We start from the raw sequence: 21,561 nt of genomic DNA, 5'->3' as shown, positions 1-21,561 counted from the left end.
TAACTGCCCAGAAGCAATAAAAGCTAATGCAACAGATTGTGACCATACTGTGGCCACCCACAATGGCTGGGCCTAGTGGCACAGATCTGGCAGGAGCCCCGGTACCAGAAGACTACCAAAGATGGGACCTGAAGATGATCCAGAGATCTTTCTCAAAACACTTGAGCAGGTGGTTCTCGACCAGACAATGCAAGCAGCCTAATGTGGGTTAGACTCAGTGACATCACAAGATTATGTACAAGTCAAAGCAACCATTTTGACATATTGGATATCGTGCAGGCAACGTTCCTTCATTGATTTTGGGAGAAGCGATATCCTCCAGGTGCCTGTCCCTGCATGGTGACACAGAAACTGCAACACTGGTGTTGCCAGTGACTCATATTTCAGACAGAGACAGGGATTCAAATAGCAGAAATCATTCTGCTTGAACAAATAACGCTGATATTCCCCACCAGGGGAAAAGATTGGGTTCTATGTCACTGGCCCATGACAATGGCAGACACCATCCAGCTACTGGATAACTATATGACATTTAGGACTGCTACAGTGACATTCAGAGAGGGACACTGTGGAGCCAAAGGATCAGCTCCAGTGAATGAGAAATCTGGCTGGGGAAGTCAGAGTCCTGAAGTCGCCTCCCTTCAGCCCTCTCATTTGTGGTGTGGGAGGTGCTGCAGTCATCTACAGGCTTCTTCCCGTTTGAACTGTTGAACGGGAGGCAACCACAGAAGGATTCTGGTCTTAATACAAGAAATGTAGGAGGAACAGGCCAGCCTGGACAAACCCATCTCACCTGGTGTCCTGGCTCAGTTTGGATGTGGCAGGAAGTAAGGGAAAACCTGCAGCCACTTTCCCAGAAGATGAGCAAACCCATGAAGCAAAAATTACAATCTATGTTGGACCCAGAGAGAAATTTAGGAATCCCTAAGGCCCTTTGTTATCAGTTATTTATTTATTTTATTTTCCTGGAAATATATTGGGATTTATTAAAAGTTTAAAAACAGGAGAAAATTGATATAAATGGAAAATGAAGGGTAGTAAGCATGGGGGAGGGGTGGTGCCTGGTAATCACAGAGGCCAAGGGAGGGGCACTCACCATGTGGGAGGTGAGGAAGTCTTCCACTCCCTGTCCGGCTTACTCCCCCCGTCCCCATGCAGAGGAAGCAAACGGGCATGCTGAATGACCAGGACTACATGGGGAACAGAAAGCTGCACCTGTAAGTGCATGTCCCCCTGCCAGACAGAGTCCCCCTGGATCCCAGCCCTTCAGCACAGCCCCATCCTCTTCCCACTGCAGGCTTTGTCCAGCAGGCTTTGTCCAGCTGCAGTGGGGGAGTAAGATGGGCAAGGAGCCAGGTCCTGGCAGCTAAGACCACTCCTGTGCTGAAAGGCTGAGGTGGCGAGGGGACTCTGTCCAGCAAGGGAGCCAGTTCTCAGAGTGCAGCCTTCCCCTCCCTATGGGCCTGTCGCTGCAGCAGTGGGCTGTCTCAGCTGTTAGGACCCAACTCCCTGCCCATCTCACTCCCGCACTACACAGAATGAACGGAAGGGGACCTGAAGGGCAGGAGTCAGGAGGGGAGTGAAACGCTGCACCCTGTGAGCACTGGAGCCATTGCCAGACAGAGCCCCCTGCTCCCACTGCTGGCCCTTCAGTATGGCTTCCTCTATGAAAAATGGCCAAAGTCCACATTAAAATTGGTTAAACCCAAATACTGGCTTTTTCAAAAACCCAGGAATTTTTCAAGAAAAAAATCAGTAAATATTAATAATGAAGGACTTTAGGAATCCTATAACAACTGGAGAAGTCCAATTGCATTGGTCCCTAAGCCAGACGGGACCAGCTGATTTTGCTCTGACTTTAGAAGAGTCAATGCCATATCAAAGGTTGATGCATAACCCATGCTGTGTGTTCATGAGCTGCTAGACCAGCTGAACCAAATATTACCACCCTGGATCTTACCAAAGGATACTGGCAAATTCCATTCATGCCAAACTCTTGAGAAAAAATGGGCTATGCCATCCTTTTGGCTTTATCAGTTCTGGACTATGCCATTTGGCTTACAAAAGGCTCCAGCAACTTTTCAATGGTTAATAGATCAAGTTCTTCAGCCCCACAGTAGTTGTGCCACTGCCTACCTCAATGGTGTTGTGATCAGTAGCTGGCACTGAGAGGATCACCTGACACAGATAGCTGCTGTATTCCAGTGCCAGACTAATGGCAAACCCTGCCAAATGTGGCATATGCAAAGATGAGACAACCTACCTGAAGGGTCAGGTACAACCTCTGGTGGACAAGGTCCAGGCCTTAAGGACCTGCCCTACTATAACTTCAAAGAAGCAGGTGCACAGGTTTCTGGGAATGACAGGATACTACTGCTGATTTGTACTGGGATTCTTATCCATTGTGGCCTCCCTCACCAATCTGCTCAAAGACAGTAGCTCAAAAAAGATGTATTGGCTTTCTCACAGGATGGAAGGCTGTAAGAAATCCTTTCAGATCCTAAATGCTCACCTCTGCAGAGAGCTCACCTCATACAGCCCAGATTTCAAGAAGGAATTTCTTCTACGGATTGATTCCTCCAAAGTCAGGTTGGGAGCAGTCTTGTCCCAGGCAATCAACAGCAGGACATAGAATCATAGAACTGGAAGGGACCTGGAGAGGTCATCTCATCCAGTTCCCTGCACTCGTGGCAGGACTCATTATCTAGACCACTCCTGACAGGTGTTTGTCTAACCTGCTGTTAAAAATCTCCAATGATGGAGATTCCACAACCTCCCTAGGCAATTTATTCCAGTGCTTAACCACCCTGACAGTTAGGAATTTTTTCCTAATGTCCAACCTAAAGCTCCCTTGCTGAAATTTAAGCCCATTGCTTCTTGTCCTATCCTCAGAGGTTAAGGAAAACAATTTTTCTTCCTCCTCCTTGTAACAACCTTTTACATACTTGAAAACTGTTATCATGTCCCCTCTCAGTCTTCTCTTTTCGAGACTAAACAAACCCAATTTTATCAGTCTTCCCTCATAGGTCATGTTTTCTAGACCTTTAATAATTTTTGTTGCTCTTCTCTGGACTCTCCAATTTGTCCACATCCTTCCTGAAAGGTGATGCCCAGAACTGGACAAAATACTCCAGCTGAGGCCTAATCAGAGTGGAGTAGAGTGGAAGAATTACTTCTCGTGTCTTGCTTGCAACACTCCTTGCTAATACATATCCTGTCCTCTACATAAGCCAAAAATTGTTCCCAAGAGAAAAAGCCTACTCACCATGATAGAAAAGAGGGCTTAGTTGTGAAATGGGCCATGAAGGCACTCACATACTACCTCCTAGCAATAAGTTCATCCTGTACACAGACCATGAAAGACACCAGCCCCTGACTCATGAGATGGTACTCATGAGATGGCACCCATTTCAGATCCAGCAGAGGGCTAGGATTGAAATGCAGACTTTTTGTTTCAGGATGGAAGGGAGCTGGTATGGGAGAGGAGCTGGCAGTGGGGGGAACAGTGTGTGAGGGGCAGACCGGCCCCTCCCTGGCAAGGAGAAGTCTAAGGAGAGCCTGTGGATCCAGCTGACCCCACCTCACTACACCGTTAGCCAATGTCAGAAGTGAAGGGGGAGTGAAAAGAAGACCTAGTCCAGTTCAGGGCTGACCAGTAAGGAGAGCAGGGCTCTGCTACTTCCTTGATGAGGGAAGGCTGGTTCCAGCCCAGAGCCTGAGGAAGCTTATTTTATGGATGAATCATTTAGTGGATGGAATTAATAGGCCCAGGAAGGCTGATAAAAAGGAGCTAGCTGCACAGAGACAAGCTCGGAGCAGTACGGTGGGGTCCAGCTGACAAATCCATGGACAACCCTGATTTATAAGTTCACTGTTTTCCTTTTTTTTGTTTTGGACTTTAATACCCTGGAAGGGGTAGGACTCAGGTGTACAATAGCCAGAAAATTAAGGCACCTCAGCACTGGATCTGTGAGGGGTAACACCCAACTGTTGGGGAACCACAGTCGGGTGAGTCGTACCCTGCTGGGCCACAAGGAGGTGCTGCTGAGACAAGTTGGTCACATCCCATCTTTATCAAAATCCTTGTTTAACAACCCAAATCTCATGGGGAGTGTGGCCTTCAAATAAGCTCCCACCTTTCTTTTAGAATTTTTAAAATTAGCTACGCTATCCTCATGACAGCTCAGGCAAAATAATGTTCTAAACATCTGAAACACATACTTTTAATTCTAGCCATCTAATCACTTAACTACCATAACATAGAATAAAGAATACCTGCTGCTTTTCAGAACACCAGCAATGGCATATCTCATAGGATTTTAATCTATATTAAAATGTGATAAATCTGTACCAGATCATCTGCTCCTATGATGAAATGTATGGCAGTGGGCTTAGGAATAGGAAATCTTTGTGAGGTGCCCCTTACCACATGCCTCTCCGCAATAGATGGGACCTGTCTAGAACACCTGCAAACACCCATGGGAGGTTAGGGCCATCTATATTAAAGCCCTCTCCCTCCATGTCAGACTTGTGCCCCTTGTAGCCCCAGGCACTGGCAGCATGGCTCCCCTATCAGGGAGTTCCCCTCAATATTATTAATGGTGGCAGAATTATGCCCTTAACTATTACTGTTCAATACAATTAAGCAATCTTGTGATTAAGGTACACCATTGGTGATTTTATCAAAAGCAACAGACATTTTTTTAAATCTATGGTCTACAAATACATTGTAATTAATGTGACTATTAGTGTAGCATGTTACTACTCAGAGTGAGTAAGAGTAGCTGAATTGGGCCCTCAGGGTTTGGGATGTAATTTCTAAAATAAGTTACAGTTTAAATACAGTGGTTGGTAAATAGCCAAGCAATCACCTGGGTATGCAAATGAACCAAAGTTACATCTTCACATAGAAGTTTCCATTCCATCATATCATAACTGTATGATTCTCTAATGTGGCACCACTTCTTTAAAAAAGTGGAGAGCTTGGGAGAGAAAATGCATTAGCTCTATGGCAACACTGAGAGGAGGACATAAACAAGTTAATGGAAAGTTTGTTGGGTATATGTTCTGCTCATATCTCACAGCATTTATACCTCTGATTTAAAATACTACCTACTGCAACCATAGTAGAGTAGTAATAAATATGCAAATATTTTTATCTTTCAGATTTTTGCCATTTTCTTCATGTCATAAAAAACAGGAGTATGACCCATTAATTCATACATCAAGTAAATATGGCCAAATGACTTATGGAATCAAACATTTCCGAGAAGAACACCATGAGAAATGGGTAGCAAACAAGGTGAGTCACTGTAATATGAAGCAAAGTGATAATTTTTTCGATTGTTATTTTATTAAAATCAGAAAGCATTGGGCCTGGTCCAAAGTTCATTGAATTCAATGGGAACATTTCCAATAACTCTGATGGGCACGGATTCAGGACTTCAAGTAGTATAATGGATTGTAATCTTTAAAGGTCAGATTCTACAAGATTCTGAGCTTCTTCAACTCTCTTTGAAGTCAACTGAAGTTAAGGGCACTCAGCACCCCCCAGCTGGTGCTTTGCACTTTATGGAATAAGGACCTAAAGTTATTGGGGGGAATATGCTTCTGATAAATGCCACATTACTTGCAGTATGTGCAAAAGATATCCTGTTTTATGTACTGCTTTTTCTGATCTGGTAGAAGAATAAATATGAAACACATAAGTGAATACTACTGAAAATCTCAACAAAAAATGGAAATATTAACCAATGCTTTTCTTCTTCCATTTTCTGCTCAGTTTTAAAAATGAGCGAAGAGCTATAGTTACCATAAGATATTTTCATCATTCTCTAATTTGTCAAAAACCATCTCAAGTCTTTCTAATTCCTAACATGATAGGATGTGATGTTTCTCAAAACTTTTAACAGTGTATATATAAGTTCAACGGAAGGAATTCAATACAGGCTAGGTTGTCAAAAGTTTAAAAGCTTCAGTCATGTAGAGCATCAGTCACAAAGCATGAAATGGAAAAAAGACAATTGAACAATTGCTTCTTGGCTGTTTTGTAAGTTCTTGTAAGTTTTGGGAAGCAAAGGATTCTGAATTTATGTAACCTCCCAGTGGACTTAGATTAAAGTGGATGAAAGAAAACAAAGTTATCACACACCAATTCCTGCTAAACCAGGGGCTGATTCTTGTCAACAGGACTTCTTTGTATCCTGGGTGAGGATTATCGGTCTTCTGGACATTTAAACAGTTTAGAGGGTCAGTGAGGATGCAATTAAAATGAATTAGAAATTTTTTTTTAATGTTCTAACAGTACTGGATGTTCGTATCAGCTCTTTAAATAGTGTCAGTAGTAACTGTGTTAAGACATGTTTAATCACAGTTTTCAAGCATGTTTTCCCTGTAAGTGTACACCCAAGTCTACAAAATCTGTCTCCTATGTCAATATGTTGCTAAGAGAAAAGAAGCCAGAATTTTTTTATTGCTTTTCTCCTCTACTCCAGCAAAGCTTCTCTAAAGAAAGAATCATATTCCTCTTTTGTCTACAGCTACAGTGATAATACTGTAGCTAGCTAGCCTTCAGTCCGTTAAGGATATGCTTGCTCTCTCTCCCCTGCCATCTCTCCAGTTTTAAAACAATTATCCGTACAAACATTTCAACTTGGTACTGAACATAAGAGTGAGAGTAAAAAGGAAAAACAAATTCTTGATTTTTTAAATAAGGTTTCTCACATCTATATTAGTTTTTGTGTTTTCCACCAGATGTCTGATTTGGAAATTAAGATAATTAATAAGCAAAAAGCAGTTCTTTTCCCAACTTTTACAGTCAGCAGAGTAAGACTTTGGTATTTGAACATAATAATTTTTATTAAACTGCATTGCAGTTAAATGCACATAGGCCAATAATTGAACCTTCTTTCACAAACAAACAAAAGGGGAGGGGGCTGGATTTAGTTAAAACAAAATGAGTTACAAGTAGCATTGTTTGAAGCCAGCAGACATAGTGTAAGTAGGTTATAGAAAAGCTTCTCCAAACATTTTTTGCTGATATTCCTCAAGTCAGACCAGCAACAATTCTGTTTTTCCAATCCTGGGCATTTCTTGATAATGTACATCATATAAGCTAGAAACTTAACTGAGACCACCAAACTCATTTTTACTTGTGATCTTAGACAGTTTTCAACCTAAATCTCTAGAGGTGAACAGCTATATCCATTAACCCAATATGACATCTAGCCTTCCAACTACCAATTCTAAATCAATATGAAGCTTCAATTAGGAGGCACTTACAAACACAGAGAGCTAATAGGAAAGAAGAGCAGTTTCTTGACCTACCTGCTGCTTTTACTGGTCATTATCATCAGGAAAGAGTCTAAAAATCTCCATTCCTCACCACTTTTTTAGGGAAAGAGGCCCTATCAAAAAAGACCTCAGATCAGATTTTCATAATCACTCCCTTTAAAAGAGAAACTCTTTTTAAGCACCACTTTAAGTGATCTACAAATTTATTTCTTGAATATATGATTATGTTGTGCATAACTATACTGTACACAAGATAAGCATATATGCAGGAAATGCTGTGGAAGAGACTTAACAAAATGGCAAACACCTTAATGCTGTCGAAAGCCTAAGGATCTTTCATCTCAGAATCTGTTACTCCCGTTTAGCACTTAACTGATTTTCCTACTTGAAATGTGTCAAACTTTGTATATAAATACAATTTATATGACAATCTGAGTGGATGATAGCCCTGCTACGATATGCATTCAGCCTATCACTGCAGTAGTGCATTGGGAAAGGAAAAATACTATTTTTCTTGAAATGTGATCGCCAACGACAGGGCAAGGCTACAAATTCTTGCACCGAGTCCTCCCAAGAAATCACCTTGATGGTGAGTGGCCTCTTCAAGTGTTAATGGAAAATATGTTGAGCCTGTTCCAAATTATCTGTTGAAAAGCTAGCTTCCTTGTGTTTTATGGGTACATCATATTTAATTATAAATTGCTCAGACTTATACACAGGTTTGTGTATACTGTTAATTTTTAAAAAATCACAAAAAGATTTGAATCTGACTATATAACTACTTGTTTATTCTTTCCTTAATAGGATATCAATTAGGTGAATATTGGTTTACTATATTTCCTCTTGAATAAACAAGATGGGGTATAGCACATCCTTTCTCAGAACATCATAGCAGCTGTTCGTGAATGCGAGAACGTAAACGTTTTATTTCTACTTAGTAATGATCTCCAAACTGTTATCATATTCTATGACCATTTCAAAGACATCACCAAGTAAAGGGAAAAAATAGTGTTGTATTTACATTTTTCACTGAAAGCATACAAATAGGTAAAGAGAAATATTGCAACTGTTATGATAACTACTGTACTTGATTTTGGTTTCCACATTTGTAAAAACTGATAAATAATTTTATGACTTCTTTTTTAACAACACACTTCTAAAGCCTTATTTTTTGTTTTCATTTATTTTTATTTTTATTCATTTATTTATTTTCAAATGCTTTGGAATACCTTAGACCATATTTATATTAAGTGTGCAGTTTTAGTATTAAGAACCTACCAATCACCATGAGTTTAATCTATAATGATAGGTCTCATGTAGTTGGACAGTCTGGGAATCAAATATACTAACTATAATTTTTTTGTTGTCAAAACACTCACATGTTCATATTTACTGAAGCAGAAATGCTATCCTACAGCTTTTAATCCAAATTGGAATTAGTTTGCATATGCATTTTAGATAACTGACTCTAATGGCATCATTTAATGTTTTCCTTGTTCGGGAAATTCAGGAAGTGACATTTTAAGATTTCCTTGTTGATAGAATCTTTCCTCATATGCCTTATTATAGGTGAATTACAACATGGCTGCAGCACTGTTTCATTATTTGCACATGCATTTTGGCCCTAAATACAATTTTATTATCTACAAAGCATAAAATATCCAAGTGCTCCAAAGAATTAATTTAGAGAACCTAAGCATATTGCACAGAACATAAAGTTGACCTTTACCGTCTACAGCTTTTGGAATAGAGTGGGATGTGGAACACATCATAGACTTAATGTGGCACAACGCTGTCTGCAGAAACTTGGGTGGGACTGTGACTGCCTGCCCATTGCACCCGATGATTGAATCTGCTGTCACCAGCATCCTGATAATAATGAACATTCGGCTTAACGACCGTGATTATGATTATCATAATTGATGTGCAAGTGCAGTGTGTGGGGATCATTACAGCTGAACTGTACAGCAGAGAAACATGCCTTAGTTATAGATAATTTTACTTTTATGCATTGATTGGGATAAAATATGCCTTTCAAGTTCAACAGGACAGCTTAATATAATTTTAGGAAGGTTTCTACATATATGAATTGATGATTATGAGCTTGCTGCAAAACAGCCACTCTAGCTGTTTGTTTTGAATGGTTTCATTCCATTAATAACAGCAAATAATTAAATAATTAGATATTTTCAAGGGGAAATATCTTATGAGTACAGCCTGCATTAATCAAATATCAAATTAAAAGTGTTTCTGATTGCTATGGCATTGCCTATGCTAGGAAAAAACAGGATATGTAATTCACCCCCAGTACAGCTCCACTGACAGTTGCAGCACTGGAAGCTGTATTGTAGACAGGACACAGGCATTTTTATCACTGTGTTGTGTAACCTGCAGAGCATGTGGTAAATATTCCTGTGCATTGTATACACTACAGTTTCCATCATTTTTGCCATCAGTGTAGAGTTACAGATCCAAATTTTGCCAGGGTAGATACAGTCATTAACAATTCATCAGAGACAGGATTTTTTTTTTTAATTTTCCATGATAATGATTGCCTTCATCTGAGCTTGTAAAGAAATGCACAAGTATGTGAACAAAAGTCTACACTAACTATATATACACACCACGTATATACATACATTATATATATACGCATACCCAAATAAAAGTGTATTTGTACTGCAGATGTGAGTTTGTATAATGTGTATGTATCATAGTGTATGTAATAACACTTGTTTACACGAGGACTACATTTCGTTTTTAAAAGCAAATTCTTTGCCCAAATATCCTGGCCTTGTTACTAGGCACAGCACCACGCTGTAGAACACACTCCTGAGCATGGATTGGATTGCCACAGAAAAGTTTGCACGAGGGGACTCAGGAAGAAAATCACTCTGAGCATCCCATTGCAGAGTTCCTCATGCATTGATCCAGTGAGCTGGGATTTGTTCTCTTTAACAACAAACGACTGGGCATCAAACCCTATGGATTCACAAAACACCAGGACCATTTGCATGAAGGCTCTGTGCCTCCGCAACTGCTCTGGCTCCAACAGGCTACCACAGTGGCTAACTGGAGATTCATGACTAGATCTGGGCCAGAGGTCCCAACAGAAAATACAATACAGCCTGGAAATCTCTGTGGGGTAGGAAGTGTGCAAGCCTCTGACCTACCCACATCTACCTCCTCCTTCCCCATATATACCTAGCACCTGCAGAGCACTGTCCGTGGAGCATTGCTGGGGTGGGGGGAAAGAGTGTCCTTTCGAGGAAAAAATGTTTGTTTTTAAAAGTCAGTTTTATCAGGCCTGGGACCAAAACTACAAATGTATTAATCATAATTGTATGGTTACTGCATGGTGTCACTAACGGGACAGAGTTAAGATTGTTTAGGTGCCATAACTGTGCATTTCCAAACCTTATGATTTGTGAATTTCTTCAAAATGTAACCTTAACTCCACATATTCTGGATTTGTAATGCCTGTATTTTGGGATAATTACAAAATACATTTAATATTTTTTACCAATAACCTTACCCTCAACCTTAACTCCCTTTTAACATTTTTTTCTGGGAATCTCCTATTTGTTTTTTGTTTGTTTGAGTTATAAAAAAAAATCATACAAAGATTACCCAATAAATAGAAAGTGAATGGCACCATGTGACATCTCTAATAAGTTAAAGATTTGTGGAATGATTACATCATTTTAATTTTTAAAAAAACTTTTAAGGCCAGATTTACTGGTATGCTCTGGTTGTTGTACAGCACTATGAATTACAAACACAGAAGAAGGGACATTTGTAATGTTTCTGTGGGCCAGATTCTTGGTGCCCAGTTCAGCTGCTTTGTATTTCGCAACCAGTGTATGGCAGCTGAAAAGCTGGCCTAACAGGGCAGTTGGAAATTACCGTAGTGTAGGGGAATTACTAGGTGGTATAGTCAGCATAGCTGCCTCCACTGCTACATAGAGGACATGTCAGAGTTGGAAAGGGTTGTTGCCAAATCATGCTGCTCTTCCAAGGCTAGAAGGGACCCTTGTGATCTTCTAATCTGACCTCCTCTATAATGCAGGCCATAGAACTTCCCCATAATAATTCCTAGAGCATGTCTTTTAGAAAAACATCCAATCTTGATTACGGTCTATCAGTTCCTATATGGGGAACAAATATTTAATCAAGCGAAGAAAGGTATAACACAATCCAATGGCTGGAAGTGAAAGCTAGATAAATTCAGACTGAAAATAAGACATGCATTTTTAACAGTGAGAGTAATTAACCATTGAAACAACTTACCAAGTGTTTTTGTGGATTCTCCATCACAGACCATTTTACAATCAAGTCACCCCTTAACCTTCTCATTATTAAGCTAAATAGATGGAGTTCCTTCAGTCTATAAGACATGTTTTCTAATCCTTTAATCATTCTTGTGACTCTTCTCTGAATTCTCTTCATTTTTTCAACATCCTTCTTGAATTGTGGACACTAGAAATCTACACAGTATTCCAGCAGTGGTTGCACCAGTGCCAAATGCAGAGATAAAATAATCTCTGCTTCTGTTTGAGATTCTCCTGTTTATGCATCAAAGGATCAAATTAAACCTTTTGGCCACAATAGCACACTGGGAGCTCATGTTCAGCTGATTACCCACTGCGACCCCCAAATCTTTTTCAGAGTCACTTCTTCCCAGGATAGAGTCCCCCATCCTATAATTATGGCCGACATTCTTTGTTCCTAGATGTACACATTTACATGTAGCCATATTAAAACACTTATTTTCTTGCAGTCAAACAAGAGATCTAAATAGCTCTGAATCAGTGTTCTCTCCTCTTCATTATTTACCACTTGGATTTGTTAAGGAAAAGTTAGCATATGTGACTCCATTTTGGTTTGGGGCCCACCATTGTCCAAAAACAAGCACATCATACACCAGAAGGCGTGTTCCTTAGCTACTACATTCCTGTGAAAATCCTCCTCCTTGTCTCCAGCCTGCCTTGACTCCAACTATCTGTTTTTTGTCAGTCCCTAAACTCCTTATCTCCTGGCCTTTGATGTGAGGCCTCCCATCCTGATAATAAAAGTTACTAATGCATGGCTTTAGGACCATGCTATGTAATTAACATACTAGTTTAGCACAAGGAATGCACCAAGCAGGGATAGGTGGTAGATAAGAAAAGGGTTTGTTTATTGGCTAAGGTTTCTGATGCACGAGGGCAACATGCTTTGCTAAAAAGTATATAACCTTTGTATAATCTGTATTCGGGGTCCCCTCCTGGCTAGCAGGGGGGCACCACGCTCGAGCGTAATAAACTTAGTGTCTTTTGGGAACTCTGCAGTTGTGGAGTTTGTTTATGTGCCTCAGCCTAGATTCGAACTGTGTGTGACCTATCAGGTATAATTCGCAGCATTTGTGTGCGTGTCCTACCAGATGTAATTCATAGCATTTGTGTGCGTGTCCTATTAGGTATAATTCGCAGCAGTTGTGTGCGTGTCCTCTCAGGTATAATTCGTAACAGATTATAAGGTGGATAGAAAGCTGGCTAGATCATCAGGCTCAATGGGTAGTGATCAATGGCTCCATGTCTAGTTGGCAGCCGGTATCAAGCGGAGTGCCCCAAGGGTTGGTCCTGGGGCCAGTTTTGTTCAATATCTTCATAAATGATCTGAAGGATGGCGTGGATTGCACCCTCAGCAAGTTTGCAGATGACACTAAACTGGGAGGAGAGGTAGATATGCTGGAGGGTAGGGATACGATACAGACGGACCTAGACAAATTAGAGGATTGGGCCAAAAGAAATCTGATGAGGTTCAACAAGGACAAGTGCAGAGTCCTGAACTTAGGACGGAAGAATCCCATGCACCGCTACAGACTAGGGACCAAATGGCTCGGCAGCAGTTCTGCAGAAAAGGAACTAGGGATTTCAGTGGATGAGAAGCTGGATATGAGTCAACAGTGTGCCCTTGTTGCCAACAAGGCCAATGGCATTTTGGAATGTATAAGTAGGGACATTGCCGGCAGATTGAGGGACATGATCGTTCCCCTCTATTCGACATTGGTGAGGCCTCATCTGGAGTACTGTGTCCAGTTTTGGCCCCACACTACAAGAAGGATATGAAAAAATTGGAAAGCGTCCACCGGAGGGCAACAAAAATGATTAGGGGACTGGAACACATGACTTATGAGGAGAGGCTGAGGGAACTGGGATTGTTTAGTCTGCGGAAGAGAAGAATGAGGGGGGATTTGATAGCTGCTTTCAACTACCTAAAGGGGGTTCCAAAGAGGATGGATCTAGACTATTCTCAGTGGTAGCAGATGACAGAACAAGGAGTAATGGTCTCAAGTTGCAGTCAGGGAGGTTTAGGTTGGATATTAGGAAAAACTTTTTCACTAGGAGGGTGGTGAAGCACTGGAATGTGTTACTTAGGGAGGTGGTGGAATGTCCTTCCTTAGAGGTTTTTAAGGTCAGGCTTGACAAAGCCCTGGCTGGGATGATTTAGTTTGGGATTGGTCCTGCTTTGAGCAGGGGATTGGACTAGATGACCTCCTGAGGTCCCTTCCAACCCTGATATTCTATGATTCACTTTCTCAATTTCCATGTCATCTGCAATATTAAATGTTAAAAATATTAAAAAATGTTAAATGATGTAGAGCCAAGAACAGATCCCTGTGGGACCATTGTTACTTGTGTAATTTAGAGCATCCCTTCAGCTGCTCCAAGTTATGCCTTGGACTTAATTAGTCCTTAGCTGGCCCCAAGATCTTACAGCCCCCTTTCTTCCTCTTGCCCTGACCACAGCTCAGTCAAAACCAATGATCTGGCCCTGATTGTAAAGTTTGTGATATTTATGAAAAGCCATCTTTCACAGTCACTGTAGACCACATTTTTGTCTGCTGTGTGTTATCCTTCAAAATAAGCATTGTGAGTCAGACCCTCTGATGCACCCTAGTTTAAGAGTCACTTTTAAGATTCCCCGTGCCTACGCAGCTCCTGTAATACCCACACCTCTAGCCATTAGCACAGGAGGAGCACCAACTATCTATGCACCAGCAATCCCCAGCCCTTGGGACCCTGGACAGCTAGGATAAAATAAAGCAGCCCTGAGGATGCTTTGATTTATGCCGGGGAGCAGCCTAGTAGGCAAATGGTCCCAGGATTAGGGAAACATAAAACTGCCTTAAAGCTACTTTTGCATGCCTCTCCTGACCTGTATCATATGCATCTCAGCCACAGCCATAGATCTGGACCTAAAGCCTCCACCAATGGTTTAAGTATCTTAAAGAGAAGTGCAATGTAAACTCTTGTCAATCTGATTGGGTTAACACACAAAGCAGTCTGTCAATTTGATTTACATATTACTTAGTATACAACTTTCCATTATAGTATTTCCTTTTAGTAAATACTGTAATATACTTTTGTGTACCATATATTTAAAAGGCAGACAAATGTCACAGCAATCCTCATGAAATACCATGAAAGATACGCTGAATGTTAGCAATAGGTAACAATGGTAATTTACTATCTCTCATTACCATATGTTGCATCATTCAGTCAGAGGAGAAAACAATTGGTTTACATACTTGACAGTTTGCATAAACAGAGATTTCCCAGATTTCTGGTTGGAAGACTACATCATGTTTACTGAAATATGCTTTCTCTTGAAGACCACTTTGTCACTGATTTCATTAAGTCAAATGGTACTAGAGTTCCCATGGGAAAATGTTCTTGAGTTATAGATTATTCTTTCTGAGAAGATCCTAGAGGTCATCCTACTGGGGCTGCCTTTGAAAATGCTGCTCTTAATAAACTCTGTAATGTAAATGATGGACTGATAACCAGATTATTAACCATAGGCTGGCAGTCAAGTTATTTTCATAGGTGCATAAGGAAGGTTAAAATTGTGAGGCAAATTAAAATCCACAAAACGTATCTCAGGATATTATTTAACCAAGTGTAAAAAAAGACAGTGTGACCAACTGAAAGGTTAAAAAGAAAGCCTGGAACAATTTTCTGTTGAAGGTTACTGGTGACTCTAAGAAAATAATAAGTTTGAAAGAATAATACAAAGTAGTAACTGGGAAGATTCGAGTCATTTAGTAAAGTTATTTGCATGAGAAAAGACACTGTCACCACTTTTCTAATCCAATCCACTCTAGTGGTTATTTGCAAAGGGTTTGTCAGCAACTAGTAGAACATTTTATAAAACCTGATTTTCAGTTCTGTAATTTCTCAGCGGGAAAATGCAGTCCCTTGATGATGATCCAGGGCTTTGAAGAATAAATTGATTCTAAAGAGAAAATTAGATGGTACTTATTATACTGTCTAACTAGCAATCCAGTGTCATTTGTCTGTTGGATGATAAATGTCTTGCTTTGCCTACCTTCTTCATTTAATAATGCAACTTGCATGTTAGTGGCATAGAAAGAAAATCATGTATTTTTATAAGAGCAAACTTTGTCCATCATTTCTTATAGTACAGCTCGAGGGGCAAGAATGTTTTAACTTCCCAAATAATTCTTCTTGTGCAAATTTCTTAGATGTTATAAAGCTTTTGTTTAAACAGAATTACTTTGGAAATAGAGTATACCCTGTAATCCCTCCAGCACTCCAGAAAAGTAATGTAAGGTTATCAACTGAATTGGGAGTTGTACTGGTTGATGAAGTTCCACCTTAAAAGAAGATTAAATAAACCATAAACAACAAGCAAATAAATAAATACAATTAGAACTGGGCATTCACTATCTTAATGATTCTCAATCTGTTGGAACAACAGTTCTTCTTATCTGACAAGGGGACTATGTGAATCTATATGGAATTTTCTATGCAGTTTTGCACTAATTAATCAATATTCTTGGAAATTTAGAGCTCATTCCTGTAGCTGCCCCATGTGTGATGCTCCCACTGAAGTCAATTTAAGTCACATTGTCACTGAAGTCAACCTGGCTCTATTTTGAAGTCTGTGGGAGTTCTGCATACACTGTGGCTGCAGATTCAGGCCTAGATAGTCTTAGAGGACATTCATCTGCCATTATGTTCCGAAGCAAATAGAATTGAAATGAAAGATGTCAAAAAGCTCTTTTGAGTTGTGTAGGAAATACATGGCATATAGAGTTGTCATTAATGTAGCTCAATGAAAAGCATTCAAGATACAGGGCCAGATCCCCGGATGATGTAAATCACAGTTTAGCTCCATTGACTTCAATGGAGATGCATCACTTTATATTAGATAAGGAGCTCTCCCATAATTTATACAATATTATAGGCAAAAAAACCTGATACCTGTTTTCAAGAAGAAATTTTCCAGGAGAAAGTTGTTACCCAGTTTCCAGAGGGATGAGAAATATTATTTCATTATGGATTTACTGTACCCTATCTTCAACTTCAAAATTGACTGTGGGCTTAAAAACTCAGGGCCTGATTTGCCAGCACACTCTCTGGCTACGTTGTGCAGTCTTGAGAGCCCTCACTCACATCCTGACCTGATGGCAAAGTATAATAGTAAATATTGTCCTGAGAGAGAAACTACTATATGATGCTGCTGCACTGTGCTTGAATATTTTTATGATTTATACTCAGTTGGATTAACAAGGCGTTATATCAGTTTTGGAGACAACACTTTTGGAGGTAGCTGCTTGTTATCTCTCATGGTATTAGTTTGATATAAGCTGGAAGTACCCTCCTCCATTTGAAATACAGATGATGAGTCAGACTCTAATCTCATTTACACAATTTTAAATGCAGAATCACTCTGGGTTTATACTCTGGAATATATTTCAAAGCTTCTGCATTAGAGAGAAGAGTTTACTTCTGTATACTCTTCACCAACTCAGGTTAAATGAATCCACCTTGATAGATATAAGACCAGGTACCTCAGAGTTTCTGTTTGCATGAGTCTGCAAAAAGGCTTCTCCACTGTTTTATACGTTATGTAGTCATTGTTACCACCAGTGTAAATGAGTGGGGAAGTCCTGTACTAAACCCACTTTACACAGGTTTAAATGACTACAAAAGACACAAGGCAGCGAAGAATCAGGATAGTAAAGTGAAAATAAGTATATAAGAGACCGATTTTACTTAGAACAGCTTGGAAAAGGCATTATGATACTTTTAGCAGCATTGTTTTTTACAGTGAATCAGTTTGGGCAGGGTTCTACATTTTGGCCATTAGGAAGGAAACAAATAATAAAATTCCTGTCAGAAGGCTTTGAGGCGTGTTCAGATCTCTGAGATGTAGTTATATGAAAGAATGAAAGCTAAGTGTTAAATGCCACTGTATACCAACTGTATGTCCTGCTGTTTTGTTAGTAATACTATGTAGGTGTGAGAGACTCAGACCTAAAAGAAAGAAAAAGTCAATCAAACAATAAAAAGCTCTGCATATTAAAACAGACTTTGTACCCTCATGTGAAGCTGCTTGATTGAGCAGTGCAGTGTCAACCATGTCTTTCTTCTAATGCTAAAAGTAATGCACATAGACAGAGTGACAATCAGAGTACAGCCTCCCATCAGCTGTAATTAATCTTTTAGTTAACAAAGACTAGAAAAGCCTCTCATCAGCCTCTTCTGAAGTCTGAGGGACCCTGTTTTTTGATGTTTGCATTCTGAGTAAAATTGTCCCCACCAGTTCTAACAAATTGAAACACCAGGCTAATTATGGCGGCTAATGAAGTGTGTGGAATGGTCACAGCTTGTCGTGAAACTGTTCCTTCAGCTCAGATTAGAGTTTCATCAATCACTTTTTTAAACTGATCCAGAATTGCTTCTGCCCAGTGCTTGGCATTTTTAATGCTGTTTCTGTAATTGGTTTTTTCCCCAAAGCTTAGACTGTTTTTTGAAATATTACATTCTCAGGACAGGACTTACAAACTCTAGTTTATAAAAAAACATTTCATTATTGCCTCTATCAGCTGATCAAGTGGTAGAAAGCTAATAAAAGGAGCACAAATATAAAATTTGATATATTGCTTTTAATCCAGCTAAAGGTAGCAATAAAGCATATATACGTATATGTATATGAATCATTATTACTGTGGACTGGCTGTATACTGCAATCATATGAGACATGGTTTGTGGGCTAGATGGTTCAAATCCCACCAAAGGACTTAAATGAAATGAATGTGTTGGTCTTAGCTTATTTCCTAGTGGATTGCAGCCCTCCATATATCATTCAACATAGTTTGGCGTGATTTGTAGTTTTTGCAGATGTCCAGGCCTTTGGCAGCAGGAAGACCAAAATGTCTTACTATTTAAAGAATTTGAACACTCTGGTCAAAACTGACGTCTTCAGAGACGTATGGGAAGCTTTACAATATAACTCATACAGCTACTAGCCTGTCAATGAACAAAGTAACATATAACAATTTTTAAACATTCCCAGTTCCTATTCATTTATAAAATTTTGATTTACTGCATTGGCATTCTACTATACAGTATTTCTTTGGGAGTTCTGTGTAGATGTTAAAAAATACATAGGACTAAATTCTGTCCTCCAACATGCACATTGGAGGATATAATTTAATCTGTGCATTATCCACCTTAAAAATGAAATAAACATTTATGCGCTTGGTACTATAACTACTTGTGTTTGTATCAGAGGTTGTGGAGACTACTGCACACATGCACGTCAAAATCACATCAGAAGGGAAAATAATTTTAGCTTTATTAAAAGCTATTATTATTTATATTAAAAATCAGAAATTAAATTTGTGCTAACACATCTAGTATATTGCATTTTTCTGAACACTGTACCATCAGCGATATAATATTTGACAAGTATCAAGTTTCTTCAAGTAGTGTTTCTGTGGGTGCTCTACTTCAGGATACAACTGCACTCTGTGCCTTTGATCAGAGATTTTTGGTAGCAGTGTTCATTCGGCCCGTGCATGTGCCCCACATATCCTCATGCCCCTTGCCAAGGCTATATGGGGCTGCACAGGCGAACCACCCCCAGTTCCTTCTCATCCGCATTTGGCCTGAGACAGAATCTACTGTGTGCCATTTCTCTAATATTCAGATTTTTTCTCAGATAGTTACCTATATTTACTTACCTTATAGTGTTATAGTTGTCGGAACAACTGTTCCCCTTTCTTAAAAAGGTTTTTCTTTCTTAAAAAGGTTATTCATATAGATATATACTTAGGAGATTTCCCTTTCTAAGGGTTACATTTTCATTAGTTTTTCCTTGGGAATGGTAGACTCCCCAGCACTCAAGAGTGCCTTTACTATCTGAGTAATACTTGTATCTCCAGTGAGCGCAAGATCTCACTTCCTTCAAGGGTCGATCCCTCCAAAACAGAGAAATTAAGTTTAAAGTCCTAATGATGGAACAAGCTTTATGTCCAGCTTGGGATCCAGGAGCAGATGACCCTCTCTACATCGACCTCCCAATACCGCTAGTCACCAGAGATCAGAAGTGAGGTAGGCGGTACCACAGCAGCAAGTACATCTGTGGTACCAAAGTCTTCATCTACATCTGCCTCTAAGCAGATGGAGGCAAGGAGTAAATCTCCAAGGAGCTCCTAGTCACCATCTCAGAAGAAGGCTATGGAGCCCTTAGGTCCAAAGATGAGCTCTATGCAGGCTCCAGGTGAGGCCAGTACACAAAAGTGAAAAGGAGTCAGTCATCTAAGAGAGACTTGGCACCAAATTCAGATACCCATACCCAGAGCGACAGAGACAGGGTTGAAAAAACCAAGCCTGTGCCTGAATAACACTCAGTACTGATAAATAGAAAATGAGTGGCACCAAAGACCGCTCATCTAGCTACAGTACCAAGGAAACCAACACCAACTCACTCCCATACCAAACACTCGGTACCAGCTATATCAGTACCAGAGCCATCCTCCACAGGTTACCACTCGGCCCAAACTTTGATACTGTTAATACAGTGAGAGTTTAGGTACCCTGATAATCTGATAATATCTTCTGAGCTGGAGTCTCCTCTATTAACTGGGGGGGTTGTCAATGTCAAGATTCTCTCAGTCACCAAGCCCTCTATCACCTAGAACAGTGTTTCTCAACCTTTTTGATTCCAGGGACCAGCTTGCTGCCTTTCTAATCTGTCTGGGAGATCTCAGGGACTGGTGCTAGTCCACAGAGCGGTTGTTGAGAAACACTGACCTAGAGTACCACACTTGCCCTCATCTGTTTTGCAAATGATACAGCTATCTCCCCGCTTAGAGTATGTGGAAGAGGACTGTCAAATTTTGGTGCAGGTTCTTCTACCTGTTATAGAAAACCTCCCTCTCTCGCTCCTATACTGACATATTACAGGAGGATAGACTTCAAATGAGACACCTAGAAGGAAAACAGATGGCTGCCTCCACCTATGCCATTTGGGCCCCCTCAGTGGCCCTGTTGGGACCAGTGGGCGTTCTATCACCAAGAATTCACATTGAGGTCCTTGCAACACTGGAGGGAACAGAGAGAAGCCCATTTAGCTCAACCCCCTTTCCACTTATGCCAGAGAAGAGACCTTTGAGGAGCAAGAGGCATAGGCTAATAAGGACATGACACCTTTTACTAATATTTCTTCCTCACCACTTGAAACTGTCGTGTCTCACCACCTTCTGTGGCAGATGCCTCCAGGCAGTTTCAGAAACTGATGAAGTGGATTGCTGACATGCTGCAGATTCCCTTAGAGGAGGTTCGGAAAGTCCACCATAAACTCCAAGATATTTTCCATACTTGGATATCTATAAAGATTGCCATTCTGGTTAAAAAGCTTTTATGGAGCCCACTAAGATGGTATGGCAAACTTCACTACCGTACCACTTACCTGCAAGAGGGTGGATAAAAAGTATTATTTTCCTGCTAGGGAACTGGAGTTTCTATTTTTTCCCTAATAGTGGAGGCCGTTAATGAACAAGACAGACAGCATAACTCAAAGTGACCCCCCTACGTAAGGAACACCAGAGGCTTGATCTTTTTGGTCATAAATCCTATGCTGCAGCCACACTTCAGTTCAGAAGAGCAAACAAAGACATTGTGCCAGGCCTCCTTGTATGTGGCAGATACCGCAGCATAGCCTATTTCCAGTGCAGAGGTCATGAGAAGAGCATATTGGCTACAGGTGTTCGGCTTTCCAGGAGAGCTTTAGAGTACTGTCGAAGACTTCCCTTTTGATGGTCACAAGCTTTTTGCAGACTTGACAGATATATCTTTCCACATGGTGGACTTGAGAGCCACACTGTGATCCCTAGGGATTACTCTCCTGTAAATAAAAGGAGATTTAGTAGGAATCAGACCCCTGTTCAACAGATTGTATACCATCTGA

The 21,561-nt window shown here is 40.3% G+C and overlaps 1 protein-coding gene across 2 annotated transcripts in view; it reads left to right on the top strand.

Annotated features, from left to right (window-relative positions):
• SPATA17 (spermatogenesis associated 17) overlaps positions 1 to 21,561 on the top strand; it is a 146,855-nt gene that overhangs the window by 104,172 nt on the left and 21,122 nt on the right. For both annotated transcript variants that reach the window (XM_084624449.1, XM_084624448.1), the window contains one exon: positions 5,167 to 5,302. In XM_084624449.1, the coding sequence (XP_084480575.1) occupies positions 5,167 to 5,302 (136 nt within the window). The remainder of the gene's footprint in view (positions 1 to 5,166; positions 5,303 to 21,561) is intronic.

Source organism: Lepidochelys olivacea (genome assembly GCF_965140295.1).
Source record: "Lepidochelys olivacea isolate rLepOli2 genome assembly, chromosome: 3".
Lineage (NCBI taxonomy): Eukaryota > Metazoa > Chordata > Testudines > Cheloniidae > Lepidochelys > Lepidochelys olivacea.
Note: the sequence above shows the minus strand (reverse complement) of the source record. Positions and strands in the feature narration are given on the sequence as shown.